This window comes from Brachycentrus maculatus, unplaced genomic scaffold (assembly GCF_059751285.1).
Source record: "Brachycentrus maculatus isolate JH-2025_06_01 unplaced genomic scaffold, ASM5975128v1 h1tg000388l, whole genome shotgun sequence".
Taxonomy (NCBI): domain Eukaryota; kingdom Metazoa; phylum Arthropoda; class Insecta; order Trichoptera; family Brachycentridae; genus Brachycentrus; species Brachycentrus maculatus.
The window spans coordinates 919,284-942,469 of NW_028281137.1; the positions used below are offsets into that span (position 1 = coordinate 919,284).

Below are 23,186 nucleotides of genomic sequence, written 5' to 3' on the forward strand. Positions count from 1 at the left end.
CCACTTTTTTGTAATAAATCAATTTTAGATTTTGAGTTATCAAGGATTTTATGCAAATTATTATTTGTATAATATGCAGGTTGGATATGGTAAAAATCAAGTGGTAAAAAACAAGTGTTTTCTTTAATCATTGTAACATGTCTTACCACAAAGTTAATGCCGAAACAATAAATAAAATACATATTTTTTATTCTTTTTAGAATGTCAGTTAAAAATTCTGTATCTTTGGGCGGTTCGGGAACAACAACCGAATAGTGTAATTACGCTAATCCTTGCAATTCATCTAGCACATCGACAATGATTTGTTTAATGCATACATATTAATAAAATGTACAAATAATAAAATGAGCTTGCTCTAAACCCTTCATCATTAATATTGTTCTCATACAAAATGTATGGATTCTACAGCTTTAAAAAAGTGGTTAACATTTAAGTGTTATCGGGAACGAGTATAATCGGTTTTTATGCTACGGTTTTTAAACCGGCTATTTTTCAGCATATTAATTAAATTGGAACAAAATTAAACTTAAGATACCAGGTAAATATATTAATTTATTGAAAGCGATGGTCATAAATAAGGCGATAAAAGTCTGTTACATAAAAATGTTAATACCGAATTTTTTTAAAAAGTAAGAAAAACGGGTTATTTTCACCTTCATAAATTCAGACATATTTGTTCAATTAGCAAAATTCGTTTTTTCCGATAAATGTAAATGTTTCGTGGTTTGATATTTCCCGAAGCTCCTATAACTGTACTAAATAGTGTAGTTCCCGAAGTCGGTCGTCTCCCTCAGATGACAGGGCATTCACTAAATTTACATTATTTTTCAGTGTCAATGTCGGTCCTTGACACCTACGTACAAAATACAACACCTCTCACAGGACATTGTTATTATTTATTCATGGTGTTAATCTAACCTACCGTGGAAAATAATCCACCGGTTTTAATAATATAATTATAAGAATTCATTTAAAACCACGGTAATAATTTCAACTTTACAAGCAGAATCTAAATTTAAAAAAAAAATGTATTGTGATGAATATATGTATATTTTCATATATATATATATATATATATATATATATATATATATATATATATATATATATATATATATATATATATATATATATATATATATATATATATATATATATATATATATATATATATATATATATATATATATATATATATATATATATATATATATATATATATATATATATATATATATATATATATATATATATATATATATATATATATATATATATATATATATATATATATATATATATATTTATATATATATATATATATATATATATATATATATATATATATATATATATATATATATATATATATATATATATATATATATATATTTATATATATATATATATATATATATATATATATATATATATATATATATATATATATATATATATATATATATATATATATATATATATAAATATATATATATATATATATATATATATATATATATATATATATATATATATATATATATATATATATATATATATATATATATATATATATATATACATATACATATTATATGTGGTGTATTTCAAAAGCTGACTTCGGATCTACGTTGGAACTGCCAATTGTGAAAAACGATCACTTAGATTTCCTATAAGTGATTTCATTTTCGTATAAAAAGACACCTCGTCTGAGTATGAGTGTAATCAAATATTTAATAGTTTTTTTTAGAACTAAAGAACATTTAACATTGGTAGTACTATAGGTACATTTTAGTAGGTACTTTAGGTACATTTTAGAAACATAACAGTGGAAAAACAAAATTGTAATTTTTTTTTTCTATTATCGTTTGCACATAAATTACATATGCATTTTTACTATTTACGCATGAAATATCATCTGATGGTTCAAACTCCTTTCAATTTCTATTTTATGTCATGACAATAAACCAAGATATTTCTTCACTACTATCTACTATATGCATAGTTAATATGACAGTATTACATATACATAAATATGTAATCTGAATTTTGGAATTCTCATTTTATCCATGAAATAACATAATATTATTCAGAAAATATCAACAACTTGAGAAAGAATCTGTAGTTTTGCGTGTCAATAAAATTAAAAATTTAGATAGAGGTTAGGTCAACACCCTGCGATACTTCACCTTTATATGGCCGAACACTATTATTACACTCATTAGAACTAGTTCGGCAGACGTCTCTTCGGCCATAGTATTATTATATACTATGTTGTTACAAAATTGTTTCTGCATATATTACAAGATGGACACGCGGTTGGCATTTATTCCAAAATAGAAACCAGTTTTCCATTCGCGAGCCCGAAACGATTTATTTATGTTATCTGTATTCAATCCTGTCCTATGTATAATGGAAAATCAGTTGATTTATGTATACGATAGAGAAAAAATAACGGCGAAAAAATTTAAACTAAGACCGTTATTGGGCAGTGGTCCTGTGGTTAGTGCCACAGACTTCGAGTCATAGATTCAATCTTCGGACCTACTCTGCCATAACTTGATTCACATTTTCAACCACAAGCCGCTAAGGGTTACCTCAAAATGTCCGAATAGTTATATTTTTGCATATCGAAAGATTCACTTTCTTCGAGAAAATGAGAATATTAGTACGCTACCCCGAGTATCCTAGTCATTACTGATTTTTTTCTACTTTTATATTTCTTCTCTATTTTCCTTCCCATAAAGAAGTAATGACCTTCACCCTGGACTCGTTCACTAGGTAAACAAAGAAGAGTAGCAGCAATGTCAAGGGTACATTTTATGTACTGCTAATAATATCGTGCAATTTTATTCTTCTGAATTGGAAACAATTCAGTTTTAAATTCGTGGATTGTAGTTGGTGTGTATTTTCCAGGGTATGAAAGTGTTGGCGCTAGGCCTGCTGGTCCTGGCGCTGGTGGAGACGAGGAGCCTGCGCGCCCCCCGCTCGGCGCGCGCCTTCCCGCCCCCGCCGGGCCCCTTCAGCCGCGCGGCCGTGGAGAGCGCGCCGGCCGTGCAGACAGCGGCCCGCGGCTCAGACCACAGCGCGGCGCTGCGCGTGGCCGTGCCCGAAGAGTTCGGCTCCCGCCGCCTGCCGCTCAGGGCGGCCGTGGAGAGCGTGCCCCCCAGGTCAGTGGAACCAGTACCTACCTACCTACCTACCTAGGGCGGCGACCGCCGGCCCACGGACGCGATATTATTGAAGATTCCGAATAGAGCATTTCAATAGAGAATTATTAATTTATCCGTGATAGAGCGTCCATTCACTGTGCTGGTCGGGGTTGTGGAGGCGTCCGTGTACCGGCCAACATCGGGTCGGAATCTCGGACTAACTGAAGTAACTAACTACTAACCCCTTTCACTGCCTGCACCGGCAATTTTGGCGGTTGTTTTACTAACTTGTATTTATTTAGATTGGCAGTGACAGGGATATTGAAAACTTCAAAATGTAAATTCACAGTAAGATCGGGATACAATATTGTTTCACATTTTTTAAATAAATTTTCAACTAAAAAAATGCTTCGCAAGAGAAGGTCTGTCAGGAAGCCTAGATGCTTCTGTGTTAGTTCTGGGAATGCGGTGGGACAGACAGACAGCTCGCAATGAAGACTCCGTATATTCCGCCAGGTACCTGCGCCAGGAGAGCGCCGAGGGGGCAGCGCGCCTGCCGCTGAGGGACGCCGTGGAGCGCCGGCCCCCCGCGTACGATGACAACCTGTTCGCCCTCACGGACGAGCTGGAGTCCCTAGGAATAGATCCCTGGGCCCAGGACACTAAGAAGAATCAGGCGCCGCCAGATAAGATACAACAGGTAAACCAAGTTGAATTGTTGATAAAGTGCAACGTATTTAATGATTTATAAGTTTCATGCGAAATTTATAAATCATTAAATACGTGACTTATTATAAATAAATAAGTTTTACATTATTTGAATACCAATTGGATTACAATCTGAAAATATTACATCTGGTTTCTAATGTAATACATAATAAGAAATACAGTGAGAAAAAAAGCGATACAAGTAGAAAACAACACCAATGATTTAATTTTTAGGTAATTTTGATGACATCACATTATCACTCCATCACAAAAAATCGCAACTGCTATAGTTTTCATTCAAGAGTACTGAAAAAAATCATAATAGTTTTTATGATAGAAAGCTAACATTAAAAAAAAACAGATATTTAAAAAAAGTACATATACAAAAAGGTACCTAATACATTTTATATTACGACGGTTACGTCAATCATTATTCATTATTTCATAAAATCTATTTCGTTCAGAGAAAAGGTTAAAGAGAAGTTTTTGTTTATATTATAAAACATTGATCCGAAGGCTGTAGTATTCTCGTTCAAGTTCGCTTCCCCCACAACCTCGCTCGTGAATAATGGCTCCAGAATTGTCCGCTACATGAGCCTTGATCTTTGAATAAACAGCATTAAATAGGAGATTACTGCGGTCATTTGTTACTGATCGTAGCAACCTTTCCCGATATCGGTAATGTGCGATACATTCTCGCATTGATAATGCAATGCGTAGGTGTGGGCGACCCAAACTATGGTGCTGCTAGTCAACACTTACTCATATTATACATTCGCAGATATAATCATTTGGGATCAATGGACCGATAATTTTTTTTTGCAATTATAGATTCCTCTCCGTCCACGGGTTTTGTTGCATAATATACGAATTTTTGGCAAATGACGTTGAACTGTTGACAATAATATACTTATTGTGTTATTTTTATGCTTTACATAAAAATATTTCTTTCATAATCTACCTACGCTCCAAATAGTAAAGAATTTTATCGTTATTTATTTGGACACTTATGAGTATTATTTAAATGAACGAATAATTTATTGGGAAAAATACATAAATATTGTGCGCCACAAGATTACGTTAAAAAACTGTTTTTATATTTTACTAATAGAATATTGGCGCATTATTACGTATATGGTATAGGTAAGTCTGCAAAATTGATATTTTTGTGTTTTTTTATTTATATTTTTACTGAATCAACATTGATATTTGTTATGTGTTTTTATATATCTGTATCCAGAACATCTTTTTTACCCCAACCAATAACTATGTAGGGTAGATAACACTATCGTAAAATTTATTTATCGTTTCTAATGATTTGGCATGATTAAACCTGTTGATTATCCGTATTGTCAAGATGTCAAAGTTACCGAAAAAAATATTTTTGCTATCTACACTACGTAGTTTAAGTGTTGCCCTCTTTTTAGAATCGTCACCCTGCAGGTATTTACTTTCTACTATCTACATGTTTTAAATTAAAAAAAAAAAAGATCCGTAAATCTTTTTGTTTTTTTTTTTCAAAGGAATAACCCACAAAAGAATAGAGGGTAAATGTAAAAATACATCACAAACACCCAGATCAATTGAAAATAAATATTTCTCGCATTCGTTTTGGACCGGCGGGAATCGAACCTGTGATGCCAATTTCGTAGTTGAGCCGTCTACAGCACGGCGTTTGTCTTAACTTGTCTGTTCTAAACATTATCTATTCTTAACTATTAGCAATATTTTTAATACATTTTTAAAAAATATGTGAACATCTTGTCATGTAATTAGTAAAAGTAATACCTAACATAAAAATGAATTATCTTTATCTCGATTATTGTAGTGTGTAAGTAAAAAAGAATATCCATGATCAAACATATACAATTATCCAGATAACGTACAGATAGTTTGATATCACGTCACGTATGGGTATAGGTGTATGTAGGAAATGCTCCATTGTTTCAGGACTCTCCCTCCGGCGGCGACGGCAGTCACTACCTGATAGAGCTCCCGCAAGGAGAGAGGGAGCACTTCTCGCAGCTGACGTCCCCCGCGCCCTCCCTGGCGGAGCGCCTGCAGTACTACGGAGCCGCGCGCCCCTTCAACGCCAAGCCGCCGCCCGCGGCCGACCGCCACTACGCGGCCTACTACATGGAAACCGATCAGTACGAAACAAATTCTTACATCGTAATAAAGATTGCTGACATTTTGTCAGGATTATTAAATAACCAATAATCAATAATCTTTAAACCCATTCATTGCAACAAAAAAACATTATTTTACGACTTTTAAAGGAGAGGAAGAATAATCATGTTAGTTAAATTACTTCAATTTTTTTAACCAGGCTGTTAAGATGCTAAACCCTTTCTGGGTTGTTATGCCGTGTGTATCATAAGCGCTTTTGAATTATTACTAGTACTGGTAGTTAAAGCACTAAAAAGCTCAAAATGGATGAACTTGTATACTTTATGATTTAAATTTTCAGTACGTTTAGCGGGTTCCTATCTGATCAAAAAGAATATGGCGTTAAATCACCAAAAATTGGCGTTAAGCAAAAATATTATCCAATTTTAAAAAAAGTTTTCCATAACTCGAAGGTTGACATTACATTTCGGGTGTATCTTTGTTCAGACGTCCCATCGACAGATTCCGAATCGACAACAGCTACCAGCAGCTGCTGCAGTCCCCGCCGCAGCGCGGGCAGCAGCGGGCGCAGGGCGGGGGCGGGGGTGCTGCGCGCAGGGTGGTGTGCTACGCGTCCGGCTGGGCCGCCTACCGGCCCGCGCCGCTCGCCTTCTCGCCGGCCTGGCTGCCGCCCGCCTGCACGCACGTGCTGTACGCCTTCGCGGCGGTGGACCCGCACCAGCTGGAACTGATACCCAATGACAGGGAATACGATATAGTACAAGGCGAGTTATTTTACCACCGAGTGCCGCTTAGCGACCTTTATTTTTTATTACGTTCTTTGGAATTAAAGAATACACGACCCATTAGGTGGAGGTAAGACTCTTGATCTTTGTTTGGTTTACAACTTTTCCTTAAATCGTAATAAATTATAAAAAGTATATTAATTAACACAAATTATTCAAATGTTTATTGAAATTTAACTATTATACACCATTCAACAAATCGATCATAGTATTCTCTCCCCCTCTTTTTGTGGTTGATAAGATATTTGTAAATTATGCTTTGTTTTAATTAAATGGTCTGAAATAACGCTTTTCAATGTACGTTTCCAGATAAAGATTTGTATTTTAGAAATAGCAAATGTAAACTGTTATCTTAAATTATCTGGTTTTGGTAGGAGATCTGTAAAATGAAATATGAAAAACGATAATTATGCCGTTTCTTCGTCAGGACAATCTCTACACCTACACCGGCATGCAAACAGTTCTATACATCATACTATCGCACTTGAAACAGATAGATCTGTACACTCACAAAAAATTACATGATTTATGTAAAAAAAATCGTAACCACAAAATGGGTTTTAAAAAAAAAAACCTTACGACAATGGCGATTTGGAATTTTATTTTATTTAGAATTCGATGTTGGAAATGCAGGTGGTTACCGTACTGTGACTGGGCTGAAGCGCGGCCAACCGGAGCTGAAGGTGCTGGTGTCGGTGGGGGGCCCCCGAGGGGAGGGGGCGCGCCGCCTGTCCCTGCTGGCGGCCCTGCCGCGGACGCGCGCGCAGTTCGCACGCAGCGCCGTCACCTTCTGCCAGGAACATGGTTTCGACGGCATCGATCTACACTGGCAATATCCAGGTTAGTCAAAAATACAACTTACTTAAAAAGAGGATACTCAATTTAAAAAAATATATAGTACAAACTCGTATAACTCCTTAAAACTCATGCTGCAAAATACTCGACATCGTGCTCCGTAAATTGTATTATTAAGGCGCATCACTGAAACCTGTGAGTTTTAAATTGGTAGTAAGGAATCTCCATAGTATATATATATAGTCACGTATATAAGTTTCTGCTACGTTTATGAATTGAGGTTCATAAAGATTTCTGAAAACATATCTACTCATATAACATTTTGCTATGACAGTACTGAAATATTTTAGTATCAATCTTCATTTTATTAATTTATATAAGAACATTGAAATTAAAAGTAAGAAACATTATTAATGCTACTATAATTTTATTATTTACAAAAGTTTAACTGCAATTAAATCATTTTAAGGAGCTGAAGACTTGGGAGGAAATGTTGACGACAAACAAAATTTGGTGCAATTACTACGGGAGATCAGAAAGGAGTTCGATTCTGAAGGTCTCCTCGTTAGCTTGGCTGTCTCCGCCTCCAGGTGAGTCTTTAAAATATTTGCTTTATTTAATTGCTTAATCCTGAAAGATTAACGGTAGAACTATCCTTACTAGGTCAATTATGGATGAGAATGATTAGGTGCTTAAATAATTACCATTCACAGGTTTCGAGTAGAAGATGGCTATGACGTTCCCGCCATAGGGGAGCTGGCAGAATGGGTGACCTTGCAGGCGTACGATCTGCATGCAGAACGTGATTCGTGCTCCGTGGCAGACCACCACTCTCCCCTATTACCCAGACCATCAGACTCATCCGCCACGGATGCCTTCTACAATGTGGTCAGTAATTTTACGTCTTGTAATTTTGGGGTTAAACATTTTGACAAACTAATAATTGGCTTATTTTATCTACATACTAGAAAAATCTTATTGATGGCAACCGACAACACGACAGTCGCCATGCTATTGTGAATGAATCAGCGAATTATTCAGATCCGCTGGATCGGCCCACGTTTACAGTCTACGTGTTTGTAAACGTACCGTTCTTTTCCCACAGGACTACGCCGTACGATTCTGGCTGAAACGCGGTCTTCCTCGCTCTCGTCTCGTTCTCGGAGTACCTCTGTTCGGGCGGTCCTTCCAGCTGGAGAATTCATCATCCTCGCTTCCCGGCAGCAGGGCCAAAGGACCTGGAGACCCCGGAGCGTACACATCCACTAAGGGAATGCTGGCCTACTTCGAGGTAATTAGGTCCTTGCCCAAAAAAATTCAAAACTTAGAGAAAATATGGAAAAATCGAAATCACTCATCAACATAAAATTTTACAATAAAATTATCAAAACTTCAATTTTAACTATGAAGAAAAAAAACTAATCTACAAGGTTTTTGAAGGTAGAATGTATGGAAATGTTCTTTAAAGTTTTTCTTTAAGTTTTTTTTTTAATTTGTGATTATGTTTGTAAAATAAATTTCTATCGGAATTGTATTTTTTGTAGATTTGTGAAGCTCTAGGAACTGGAGAATGGCGCCAGGAACGCGATGCTGCTGGAAGTCCTTATATGGTGAAGGGAGACCAGTGGGTTGGCTACGATGATGTAGAATCTATTAAAAATAAGGTGAGTGGAATTTCCAATTATCGTAAAGCGGTTTTTATGAGTGATAAAATATGATTTATTGTTTAATTAGATGAATCCTTAAAAATGTCCCATTTATTTCATCTGTAGATGCTGTACGTGCAATCCATGAACCTGGGAGGTGGAGCTATTTGGGCTGCCGATCTGGATGACTTCAGAGGACTCTGCGGACAGCCTTGGCCACTACTGACCGCTCTTTCCAATACTCTGAAGGGTAAGACTAATCCGCACTTAACGAAGGTGTGATTATAAATCACCGCGAATCACAAACTATCATGAATGAAAACAACCACGAATGATACGCTATTAAGTATGATAAAGTGCCACGAATGATAAAAAATATTGTTTCCATATTTGCATCCGCAGAATTGCCGGCTGTATCTAGCGAGGGTGTGCGCGCTGTAGGTCCTTGCAGCAGGATGGAAGGAGAGGATGCGGGAGCTCTCATGTCTGATTCGTCCAACTGCGGGTCCTTTTTTCTCTGTCGCAGGGGACAAAAATTCCACATCACCTGTCCACAGGGGACACTCTTTGACTCTGAAGCTGCAATCTGCCGGTAAGATTACCCTAGTACAATATTTATTTGCGAATAGGTTCGATGCCGTGGAAAGCATTTTATACTATTTTTATTACAGAGTAATGAACCCCGAGAACTGCGTTCCGGGAAAAACTAGACATGGTCTTCTTTCCGCCAATAAGCATATAGCTCAACTCGTCGATAGAGATCTAACGAGAGAATTTTATCAAGTAAGGCAGGCAGGTAAGTCCCACACACCAACGTATTTCTTCAAATAAAATAGGTTGCGACCTCTACATACGAGTGGATTTATTTAGAATATATCTTTCAATGTTTTAGGTAATAATAATAAGTTGTCCGTGTGCTACTTCACCAATTGGGCGTTTTACCGTAAGGACGAGGCGAAGTTCGTTCCCGAGCACATAGACACGCGACTCTGTTCCCACGTGGTATACGCGTATGCCTCTCTCGATCCCGATAACCTAATACCGAAAGAATTCGATCCGTGGGCGGATATCGATAACAGTGAGTTTATATTTCAGCATCGGCTATTGAGAAATCGCTCTTCCGTTAGACGCGTTCATAATATGGCGATACTCGTTATTTTTCAGACTTGTACGCGCGCGTGACGTCCCTGAAGGATACGAAGGTGCTGCTCGGGCTGGGCGGCTGGACGGACTCGGCGGGGGACAAGTACAGTCGCCTGGTGGGCAACTCGGTGCGGCGCGCCGCCTTCGTGACGGCCAGCGCCGCCTTCCTGCGCCGCCACGGCTTCCGCGGCCTGCACCTCGACTGGAACTACCCCAAGTGCTGGCAGAGCAGTTGCGCCAAGGGGCCGGCCGAGGACAAGCCTAACTTCGCCAAGCTAGTGCAGGTACACACCGCACCGGTACCCGGTACCCGACTGGTACCCGGAGCGCACCACTAATCACCAAGCTGTCATTAACGACAACGAAATTATTAAATTATTAAAATGAATATTAAAAAGAAAGAATAATAAGAAATATAAACGTAAGATATACACATAAGATGTCTCAATACGTCGAAACATTAACAGTCATCACATGACAGATGAAAAATACACGGTGGCCGACAGCTGACTTCTCTCTGACCATCATATTTAAGTATATTAATAGCTTGTTTTAAAAATACGTCTTAAATTATGTCTAACCCGAAACTATATTAACCTTAAGTACTAGTACTAGTCTGTTTTTGGTTGGTTGGAAGAAATATATACATAAGTATATATAAATAAGAAATAGAATATAAATATTTGATTTACGTTTACATTATATTTAAGACATTTAAATTATTACTTTTTGTGATTGGCTATTTAAACCCCATTCCTTATGGGTAAACATAATTAACATTTTCACTAGGCAGTGAAAATGTTAGTTAAGCAGGTGCTTGATTAAAACCACTTCTACGATAATTTAACGTCTTGACACCGTTTTCCTCGGGTTATAATATTTTGTCATTCGATCTATTAAAAACAATATAATTAACATTCTTCACAATGTGTGTACGAGTAGATTCATACATATTGTTTTTATTTAACCATGAAATACAGCTATTTACATGAAATAACAAATAAAAATATACGTAAATCGGCTACTGTATTCAATATAAATATATACGTGTATATATATATATATATATATATATATATATATATATATATATATATATATATATATATATATATATATATATATATACAAAAAAAACTAACTAACTAACCATCACGCCGCTTCCCCGCAGGGGTAGGCAGAGAGAATAGAGCGCCACACCACTCTGTCCTTGCAAACATTCTTCGCCTCTTCCTCGTTCATGCATCTCCTCATACATACCCGCCGATTGTTACGACTCCTAACCTGACCACTTTCAAGTATTTGGCATACCTGATCGTGCCATGTTTTTCTCGGTCTTCCTCTGCTTCTTTTCCCGCTAACATTCGCCTCATAAATTTGTTTTACCGTTCTTTCCTCACTCATTCGTTCTACATGTCCAAACCATCTCAACACACCTTTCTTAATTTTATCGATAATGCTTATCTCAGCTTTGCATTCCTTCCTTATTTCACTATTCGTACATCTATCATACATCGTTTTGTCGCACATTCTTCTGAGAGATCGCATTTCGACTGCATTCAGTCTACTTTCATCCTTCTTTTGCCAACTCCATGTTTCACTTCCATACATCAGAGTTGGAACCAGGACTCCGTTGTGCACTGCCAGTTTAGCTTCCGCTGATAGGTTTTTATTTGCTATAACTGATTTCAGTGCACCATTCACTTTGTTCCCAGCATTCACTCTCCTTTCTATGTCTTTATCAATCTTTCCATCCCTAGCAAACACTACCCAAATACACAAAATCATCTACCTGTTCCAAAATCTCTCCGTTTACCAATATTTCACATTCAGATCCGCATTCTTCTCTTTCAAAAACCATAATCTTGGATTTGCAAACATTCATCAATAAATCGCTTTCCTTGCACACATTATGCACTTTTGTCACCAACGCCTGCAGGTCTTCTTACATATATATATATATATATATATATATATATATATATATATATATATATATATATATATATATATATATATATATATATATATATATACATATATATACATATATATATATATATATATATATATATATATATATATATATATATATATATATATATATATATATATATATATATATATAAAACCTTAACTAGTGTGATGGTGTCGGTAATGACGAAATCAGGTCTCTGGTAAAAAATAATAGGTGGAAAAATTACAAAGCTTGTGTTTAAATATTTTTAAAAAATGCAGTTCACCATAAAATGTTAGCAGTTTTTTTTTTCAAATGTCAAAAATATCAATGAATCGGTAAGTCAGTGAACGGGTCAAGGTTATTGAAGGAGATTCACTCGATCGGCGTATATGGAGATCCGCTCATTATCGGGTACGTTTCCAGGAGCTATCCGAAGAGTTCCGCCGCCAGAGCCCGCCGCTGGAGCTCGGCGTGGCCGTGTCGGGCTACAAGGAGGTGATCGACGCGGCCTACGACCTGCCGCGGCTGTCCCGCGCCGCCACCTTCCTGTCGGCCATGACGTACGACTACCACGGCGGCTGGGAGGACGCCGTGCAGCACGGCAGCCCGCTGCACGCGCGCCCGCAGGACCGCTACCCGCAGTACACTGTCGTGAGTCGCTTTGCCTTACAACTGCGCGTGATCCGTGCCGCAAGCATCTAGGTATCCGCTACACTTCCAACCAGAAGACAAACTTTCTAATAAACTTACCCTTTCTTCATTCCATTTCAGTCCGTCATCGTGCGTGGCATAACCAAATGAGATAGTCCATGTTTAAACAAAAAATATATAAACAATAATAATCTGTATACACATAATCTGTAAGGCCATTAATGATTATTTGTAATAGGACAAAAAACAGGCAAAAATCGCAACTATGTTATGTTACTCGTCTTCAATTTATCATTGTCCCGTCAATTTTCCCAGCTTACGATTCGTATCACGTAGATTTGACATTTGCAACGAGTAAAACAATTTTTTTTTCATTTGATTTTGGTCAGAAATGGAAAAATATCAATTATTTCCTTTACAAATAGAAACTATCAAAGTGATTTTTTGGAACGAAGTAAATAAATAGAGAAAGTGTAGAAATTATACTCAAATATCTACTTATCGTAGCTGAAAATTTCGTTAAACTCGACGTAACTGGGTCCGTTTACATAGTTTTATGCAGATGCCATACAGAGCAAAGTATTTTAATAAAAAAAAGATTTTAAGAGGACGAGGGTAGGATGCAGGGGGCGAGGATCGGCCTGATACATATTTGTGTTGTGTGGACTTTTCTTTACGAAGTAAATTTAATTGCATTTGTTAATTATTTTGTGATCTGTGAAAGCCCCAACATTTACATTAGTTCACAAACATTAATTTTAATCAGTTTGATTAAAATAGTAAAACAAGTTCATTATATTAAATGTTTTTTGACATTCTCAAGATTTTGCGTTCCAATATATTGATAAATATTTAAATATTCATTTAAAAAAAAAACAAGTTTTTTATGAATATTTGTAAGAAAACCAACCTACTGCCATGATATACAGTAACTATATTAATATCGCAATTTACAAGATGCTGAAAGTGATAACAATATTGAAAAACTGTAACAAAAAAATATGTTCACAAAAACTAAAATACTCCTCCTTTAACCTTAATATTTATTGATTTGGCATTTACTTTGTGGATTAATATGATGCTTTAAAAATAAAAATAAAACATTTGTACGAGGTAATTTTTTTATGGTCTGACAACAGTGTTTTATTTTTATATTTAAACCTTTATCTAGCTTTTAATATTTTATAGAAAATTTATTATACTAATACGATAGCTATTTTTCTACAAAAGACCTAAATGAAATCAAGTTAGTAATTCGGTATCACGGGTACGGTTAAACTCATCCGGTATAAATTGTATTACTTTGTAAAGGACTTCGCCATCAAGCACCTGATCGCCGGAGGGGCGGAGCCCGGGAAGCTTCTCCTGGGGCTGCCGTTCTACGGGCAGAGCTACCAGCTGGCGGGGCGCCAGGGCGGGAGCGCGGGCCCCGTGCGGCCGGGCGCCGACGCGGCGGGGCCCGGCTTGCCCGGGGACCTCACCAAGCAGCCCGGCATGCTGGCCTACTACGAGATTTGCAATAATGGTCAGCATACTTTCAACCAAATATAATGAACAACACACTATGTTATGTATATATACATCTTCTACATTTTGTCATCTGCATCTCATTGAACATATTCCTCTTCTTTATCCAATAACCTGAAGCGCAGGACTGACCACCATGTCACCAGTTAAACTACAGCAGCCTGATGCCGTGTCCCATACACCACTTGGGCAAGATAGGGGCTAGAAACATACTTTGGGTGGCTTTTATCCATCAAAAATGCATATTATTACTTGGGAATGAAATATAGCCGATATATTTTGTACCTATAGATATTATTCGAACCAAAATGGTTAGTTTTCCAAGGCCTAATTCGTTAGTTGGTGGCACGGTGTTTAAAAAATCATGTTTTTTTTAGATAACGTGTCTTAGTTGGATTTTCATGGCCACTAGTGGACCTACTACTATTCTTAATCTGTTTGGGGGTCAGTGTCATGTGAGTCTCCCGACGTCACTTCGGCTGAGTGTGTGCATATGTACATATATATATTTATATATATATATATATATATATATATATATATATATATATATATATATATATATATATATATATATATATATATATATATATATATATATATATATGTATATATATATATATATATATATATATATATATATATATATATATATATATATATATATACATATATACACACACACACACACACACACACACACACACACACACACACACACACTCACTCACATGATATATAATTTTATATCAGAAAGTAAAGCATGTAAATCAACCATTATTTGACAGTCATATTGGTGTCATACATTTTTAACCCTTAAAAAAATATAATATGAATAAATTAATAATAAAGGTGGGTAAAAAATAATTAAACAAGGAATACCAGGGCATTTTATGATATTCAAATAAATATCACAACACTCAGATTCACTGGAATTCAATTGGCGGGAACCCAATACGCGACGCTAGGTCCGCCGTCAAGCGTCTGCCTAACTACTTCATAGAACCTTCCAAGCCACCGAAACACTTTACATATCCAATTCACTTCCAAATAAAATAAAACGAAATGGAAATAAGTCGTTTTGCATAAATATTAGGATAGTTTGGCGTTATTTGCGTAGTAATATTTTTACGGTGCATCTGTATACGTAATGGAATATAAGCAATAATTGAATGTGTAATGTTATCATAACATAAAGATTGACCTCGGGGCAGCTGTTTTTTGATTGAATAATTGTGAAATGTCACAGGTCATCGACAACCTGTCGCAGCGTTTACATCGCGCATAACTACTAAAAGTACGTATTACTCGATGTAATTAGATATCGAGGAAGGCATTTAAGTAATTTGGCGCGTTCTTCACGAGTGTGATTGTTTAGGTTTGGCGCGTGCGCAGAAGATGGTAAGCAATAAAAGGTACTTCGTTAAAAAAACAAATGTTTCGAGCATCTTATCCGAAACCAGTTAGGTATGATATTTTTATTTGTCACGCTTATTTTCAAGAAACGAGTATTGGTCACCACCAAATTCAGATTCGAAAAAACATATTCGCGGTACCTCTCTTTGATAATGAAAAACATAAAATAGTAATACGCACACCATCGCCTCAAGAGCAACCGTTCGTAAAAATAGTCAATAATTCGAGTGAAATGGGAAGACCCCACGCGCTGCAGCTAGGGGTGGCTGCAGCCCTCGTCGTGGTGTGGGGACGCGGTGCTGATGCTCTGCTTGATGGTGTTGCAGTGAGGAGCCACGGATGGAAGACGGGACGACAAGAGGGGGCAGGACCGTACGCTTACAACCAGGACCAGTGGGTTGGATATGAAGATCCCGCCTCGATTGCTGAAAAGGTAACATAGAAAATAATACATTCTTTTTAAATTAGGAAGATTAATCATACGCAGATTTTGTTGCCTATAATTTAAAAAAGTAATACTATTAAAAACATGCCTTTGACGAATATCAAAAATAATGTTATTGTTTTAATAGTAATTTAAAAATAATAAAATCTGTATCTGATTTTTTTGTTTGTTAATATGAACTTTGCGGTCAGGCATTTTGTTATAACAAAATGCTGGTTATATTGATATACAAGCACTCACTGATATCTTAATCTACCGGTTTCGAGACGTATCCGTCTCTTCATCGGGACAATCAATACACTAGCATACGAACTTATACTTACACCTACATGAATTATCGATCACGTGCGTAAACCAACATGCACTAAGGACTACATTTTAGGTGAGTACTAACATAATTAACAATTTGTCAAACAATGAAATATAATATTTACAACTAACACATTCTCCGTGAATATTAATATTTCTGATTGGTATTTTCGTATGGTATTACATTTTAATATGATATTTAAATACACATACTTATTTTTACAAATTCAACTCGGCGCTTAAAAAATCTTTAAAAAATCCTATCGTCGTAATATATAGGGGTCCTCGGCTTTCGTGCATTATTTGCTCCTAAAATGTGTACCAAAGTACTGCAATAAAAAAATGAAAACTGTATTTGAAATATTTATTAAAAACCGGTTATTGGTCTAAAAGAGTGGTCACAATATACGGCCCGCGGGCCGAATCTGTCGAGGGAAAGATTTTTATCAGGCCCTTCAAATATTCCAGACCTACATAAGTAAATGCCTATAAATAAGCCTAAATAAGCTTATATGTAACTATACAATTTAATTTTTAAAATATTTTTTTTATTAGTTAATATTTAATTAACTGGATAATTACTTTATCACGTTCCCAAAGTTAAAAAAAAAACAATCCGACCCCTTCTCAAAAAAATAGTTGATAATTTAATCTTTCATCTTTTAGAGAAATCAACATAACAAGATTTCTAATGTTTATTTGGTTTGTATTTTCTGGGTAAACATTTTGTCTGAAAATAGTTGAATATAAACGTTGAAAATAATATCAATATATAATATTTCCTTTAGCAGGGTTGTTTAAATCGAGCGTGAAATTTTAGCATTTCATATCTACATTACTACTTCATAAATAAATGAAATGTAGTTCATAAATTCAAAGCACTTTTACATCCATGTAAACAATAACAAAATTGATATTTTCAACCATTAATTTACAATGAGCTTGGTCAGAATAACCCTTCATCGGTTATTTGTGACAAATAATAGAACGAACAGAGTGGGATTGCAAGATCTTCACTTGTATTCCTTTTACCATAAGCTCTTTACCAACAAATGATATATTTATAAAATTATATTTATCTACAAAAATGTACAATGCACAAAATGTACAAAAAAGTATTACCAAGTAAAATTTTATTACGTACTAGTATTGAAAACCAATTCTATTTTTACCGTTGCAACGGTAGCAACGCGTTGCTACTGTTGATATTTAAAAATAAAATACAATTTCAATATAAGTAAAATTTGATTCGCTGATATCTAATTTGTTTTGCATATAAAAAATGATTTTCTTTAAGTATATCATTCGCACGTACTCGTAAACAATTTATAGTAATATAAATGAGTATAAAAATATTAAGATGCGATTCTCCGTTGTATATGGTAAGTCGTCGAAATAGTTATTTCAGACGTGTTAAAATATGCATATTACTTAACATATCTGTCAAAGTCTTTGACAATAAAAATTAATTGTTTAGTCACAAAAATCCTTTCGCATCGACCATTACGATAGACCTTGACATTTTCTCCATTATCGAAATTCAAAAAAATATTTTGATGCCTCTTTTTATATTTTCTTAGAAAAATCCTAACTAACGGAAGTGATAAAATTCTTAAATAGTTTTGGAAATTATTTCTAAGTAAAATTTTGTGAGGTTTGAGTGAATCATCCCACTTAAAATTATTTTTTCACAACGCATAATATTTGTTGGTAAAAAATAAAAATAAAAGCCTCGTTGCTATAATATAATTGTTCACGAAATAAGAAAAAAACTATTATTCTTTTTTATGTATTTAAATATTTGTTTACATAATCAATCTTTAAATGATGTTTTTTAAATCAATCGCTTTAATGATAGAAAATAACGCGAGTAATGAAAAAATATTCGCATTCCTCTTGACTTAATATTTAACATGGTGTTTATAGAAAAAATCAAAATGCAAATTATGGTATAATATGAAAAGTCAGCCGTTTGAGAATAGGGATAAATGCGATCGAATTATCGCCAAATCAACTGCTTCGTGCTAGAATAGAACTTCCACATGTGATGTACAGCATTCAAAATAGTAGTGGACCCTTGATTTACGCATTCGTGGCGTTAGTCTGTGTTCGTGGATTTCCGTAGACCTCGGGCTAAATTAGATTAAATATGAAAACCTGAAAAGAAAATTAACGAAATCTTGAAATGAGCCAAGGACGTTTTTTAGTTTTATCGAATTTATTTACTAAACACATATTTTTTTAATCCTTTTTTTTGACATGTCGACTGACGTGTATCTCTGCTAATGCTCAAATTTTGGATTTACATATATGTATATGGTTCTAGTGTACAATATATTGTGTGTATGTATTCAAATAAATGTTTTCCTTGAATTATTTAGTAGAATGCCCTCAAAATGCAAACATAAACAAGTATAACTTACAAAATTAATTTGATTATAAACAAAGATATTTTTTAAATCATAAAATGGAAAATCACGATGTTAGTGCTTTAAATATGGATTACAATTAACACTAATTAGATTAAAAGGAAGTGTTATTCCTAGATCCACAATGTGGTACGGAATTTAACACTACATATTTCAATACATTTATAATTATCTTTAATCGCATCTTACCTTCAGTACCGCAGTTTTTCATATTTTATACTAAAGTAGAGTATAAAAATTATGGAAAACATACTCTACGCACATTTTTGCATTGTCGCTAGTGCATGTGCCTTATAGAAATCACACCACTGACTACTGCTAACGAGTGCTTCGCGAATCCAGGTGGAGTACGGGACGCGTCAGGGGCTGGGCGGAGTGGCCGCGTGGTCCGTGGACCTGGACGACTTCGGCAACACGTGCTGCGCGGAGCCCTATCCGCTGCTGCGGGCGGCCGCGCGCGCTCTGCAGCGGCCGGGCGCGCCCCCGGCCCCCGCGCCCGGAGCGCCCTGCGCGCGCCCCGCGCAGCCCAGCACGCCCGCGCCGCCTGTCGTCACCACCATCTTCGACTCGGGTGAGTGAGCTCTCTTCCTTACTTTACAACATCTCGGTTTGATACACCTTATAGTTCAAAAGTTTCTTCACGGGCACGAGTCGTTTAAGAATGACATTAACCTTTAACGATTTGACCGCATTATGATTTAGGAGCCGCTCCGACCTCGTCTCCCGCGTCCTCCACTCCATGGTGGACCCCGTCGACCTCCGCGGCCTCCCCCACCACCACTTCCACCACCGCAAGGACCACTACGACTTTTAGAACCACCACCACTAGGACCACTACTCAGGCACCCACAACAGCTAGACCACCACCTCCCACTACCGAAAGTAAGCGAAGAAAAACCAACAATCTAAGCATTTTTTCTTCTATCGTGTCGATACAAAATCCGCACACTTATACGACTATTTGGCCATTATATTAACATTCTGAATTTATTAATGAAATGTAACGACAACAAAAAACTAATGATTGCGTCGCGTAAATTACAGAAATTCCTGGCGAAGATTGTGTGGCCGGTTCGTACAGTCCTGATCCTGGAAGTTGCACAACATATCTGCAGTGCTCGGGAGGGGAACAGAAGCGTCAATCCTGCGCTCCGGGTCTTCACTGGAATGCTGCTGCAAATCTCTGTGACTGGCCTACTGCTGCCAAATGTCGATACAATCAAGGTATGTAAACAATATTTATATATGCTCGCCGAATTATGATTAAAAAACATATGTATTTAAAAAAAAATTGTAAAGTTACCTAACTTTAATTATATTTTCAATGACTAATAGATACTTGTTCCTTACTTAAATTTCAGAAAATACAGTTGAAGAAAGGCCAACGAGAAAGCCTTCAACGAGCGCCCCGGTGACTACGCGAAGAACTACCACTGAATATTATGCTCCAGCTCCCACTAGGCCTAGCCGACCACAAAAGAAACCGCAAAATGTAAGACATAAGAAAAAATTATAACTATTGAAAAACTGTTTCGAAAACGTTACATTACCATCACTAGCCATGACATTTTCTATATCTTTTCTAGGGTTGCGTAAATGGTGCTTACTACCCGCACAGCGAATGTTCAAAGTTTAACATTTGCGTAAACGGAGTTCTATTGTCACAATCGTGCGCTGCGGGCGAAGGGTGGAGCTCTGCCCTTTCTATCTGCGCTCCCGGAGTCTGCAAGAGACGTCGTCCCCATACACCCAAGATACCAAAAATCAAGAAAACCGCCGCTGTTCTTAGTAAGTGAAAAGTTGATTTTGTGAATTTTAAATCTGTAACATTTATTTGACATTAAACAATTAAACACTTTTGTATTTTGTTCAGGAGCGGACTGTGAGGCGGGTCAATTTACAGCTTACCCAGGTGACTGTGGACGCTACCAGCAGTGTTTGTGGGGTAAACTGGAGCCTTACAACTGCGCTCCTGGTCTTCATTGGAACCAAGTAAGTTTATTTAAAAGATATTGAATTATATCACGCAAAAGAGCTTTGGATAAAGTACTGCTATTTATTGTAGGAAAGGTTGATCTGCGACTGGCCTGCTAGTGCAAAGTGTACAGAGTCTCCAGATGACCTTCCGGATGAAATCGATATAGATGAAGTAGAGGAACAAGAACCAGACGTGTCTAACGACTATCCCAGTACCACCACATCTAACCCAGTATTTACACCAGAAGGCAGTTGGAATCCAACTACACCTTCCACTACCACTTCTACAGCCGTTGAGGATAATGATGTAGAGCCACTTTCAGGTACAAAATATTCAAAACTTACTTGTCATAATATGTTACATTTCTGGAGCGGATATATTATTATCTTATTATTTCCCCAGGATATTACAAGGTCGTTTGCTACTTCACTAACTGGGCGTGGTACAGACGTGGATTGGGCAAGTACCTTCCCGAAGACATCGATCCTAATCTCTGCACCCATATTGTGTATGGTTTTGCCGTTTTAGACTATGAGAACCTCGTCATCAAGGCACATGACTCTTGGGCTGATTTTGATAACAGTAAGATTTTCTTTCTTGTATGCATAAGTATATAGAGTATATTGAAGCGCACTTATAATAAATATGTGTATTTATATATATATATATATATAGATATATATATATATATATATATATATATATATATATATATATATATAAATATACATATATATATTTTTATATATATATATATATATATATATATATATATATATATATATATATATATATATATATATATATATATATATATATATATATATATATATATATATATATATATATATATATATACATACATATATATTTACTTGTATTTCAGAATTCTACGAAAGAGTAACGGCATACAAAAAGAAAGGGTTGAAGGTGCTCTTGGCTCTCGGTGGCTGGAATGATTCTGCTGGAGACAAGTACAGTCGCTTGGTGAACAATCCATCTGCTCGTCAGAGGTTCATCAACCATGCTCTCACTTTCCTAGAGAAACACAACTTTGACGGACTTGACTTGGACTGGGAATATCCAGTGTGCTGGCAGGTAAAAAATGTGGCTGTTTATTACGTTACTCTTATTGTTATAAAAATTAGAATAAATTTATATATTCTAATTGTGATAAGTAGAGCCTGAGATGATGGAAACATACTATCGACTATATTTTTTAGACTTAGTTTAGGTAGATATAACCTTTTACATAAAGATTTTCCCAGGTTATTTAGTAGAGAAGAAGGAACCGTTTTTAAAATTATGTACATTATAACAGCGAGGGGATGATAGCTTTTCGCACATATGTAAGCTGAAACATTAGGCTTTTGGCTACGTAGTACCTACTTATTTTGTTTGATCATTACACTTTTTACCATCGTAATATTTTCAGAAAAATAATAAATTTCGTCGACACACGAACTGTTATCGATCCATATTTTTTTCTTGATCAACTTCATATGGGTATTTTTTTCCTAGACTGATTGCTCCAAGGGCCCCACTTCGGACAAAGCAGCTTTCAGCTTGTGGGTTCATGAGCTCAGTGAGGCCCTTCACCCTCGCGGCCTACTCCTCTCCTCGGCTGTGTCCGCCAGCAAGACAGTGGTGGATGCGGGATACGATGTTCCCTCCCTCGCTAAGTACATGGACTGGATTGCCGTCATGGCCTACGATTACCACGGACAGTGGGACAAAAAGACTGGACACGTAGCACCGCTCTTCTACCATCCGGATGATGATGTCAGCTTCTTCAATGCGGTTTGTTCAACATTATTTATGTGTACAGTGCTGAAGTTCTTCGAAAATTTTCGTCCAACGGACAGTCATTGATAACAGCAAAATTCCGATAAGTGATAACATATTATATATATCTCAGTCGCGTATTACGTGATGACAAGTACCGAGTTCTACAGTTGATTCACAGAGGCAAGATGCGGCAGTGGCAGAATACAATTGTCTCGGCTTGAGAGAAAGTTACTGCTTACTCCGGGACCTTGGGATGTCGTTTGTCAGATTTGCTGATGAATATGTAAAAAAACAGAAACATTAGAACAGTAGAATTTGCTCCAT

General features: G+C 36.2%; 1 protein-coding gene across 1 annotated transcript in view; it reads left to right on the plus strand.

The window, feature by feature from the left end:
- The window catches only part of Cht10 (Chitinase 10), a 54,082-nt gene that overhangs the window by 17,776 nt on the left and 13,120 nt on the right, over window positions 1-23,186 (plus strand). Inside the window, exons 3-29 of the mRNA XM_088270629.1 lie at window positions 2,917-3,170; window positions 3,669-3,852; window positions 5,811-6,010; window positions 6,477-6,754; window positions 7,409-7,615; window positions 8,040-8,160; window positions 8,284-8,458; window positions 8,676-8,861; window positions 9,115-9,234; window positions 9,343-9,466; window positions 9,619-9,808; window positions 9,888-10,012; window positions 10,109-10,294; window positions 10,381-10,643; window positions 12,743-12,970; window positions 14,282-14,495; window positions 16,240-16,346; window positions 19,439-19,667; window positions 19,799-19,978; window positions 20,141-20,320; window positions 20,458-20,588; window positions 20,683-20,884; window positions 20,970-21,088; window positions 21,162-21,396; window positions 21,477-21,656; window positions 21,961-22,172; window positions 22,596-22,874. Coding sequence (XP_088126755.1) covers window positions 2,917-3,170; window positions 3,669-3,852; window positions 5,811-6,010; window positions 6,477-6,754; window positions 7,409-7,615; window positions 8,040-8,160; window positions 8,284-8,458; window positions 8,676-8,861; window positions 9,115-9,234; window positions 9,343-9,466; window positions 9,619-9,808; window positions 9,888-10,012; window positions 10,109-10,294; window positions 10,381-10,643; window positions 12,743-12,970; window positions 14,282-14,495; window positions 16,240-16,346; window positions 19,439-19,667; window positions 19,799-19,978; window positions 20,141-20,320; window positions 20,458-20,588; window positions 20,683-20,884; window positions 20,970-21,088; window positions 21,162-21,396; window positions 21,477-21,656; window positions 21,961-22,172; window positions 22,596-22,874 — 5,109 coding nt within the window. The remainder of the gene's footprint in view (window positions 1-2,916; window positions 3,171-3,668; window positions 3,853-5,810; window positions 6,011-6,476; window positions 6,755-7,408; window positions 7,616-8,039; window positions 8,161-8,283; window positions 8,459-8,675; window positions 8,862-9,114; window positions 9,235-9,342; window positions 9,467-9,618; window positions 9,809-9,887; window positions 10,013-10,108; window positions 10,295-10,380; window positions 10,644-12,742; window positions 12,971-14,281; window positions 14,496-16,239; window positions 16,347-19,438; window positions 19,668-19,798; window positions 19,979-20,140; window positions 20,321-20,457; window positions 20,589-20,682; window positions 20,885-20,969; window positions 21,089-21,161; window positions 21,397-21,476; window positions 21,657-21,960; window positions 22,173-22,595; window positions 22,875-23,186) is intronic.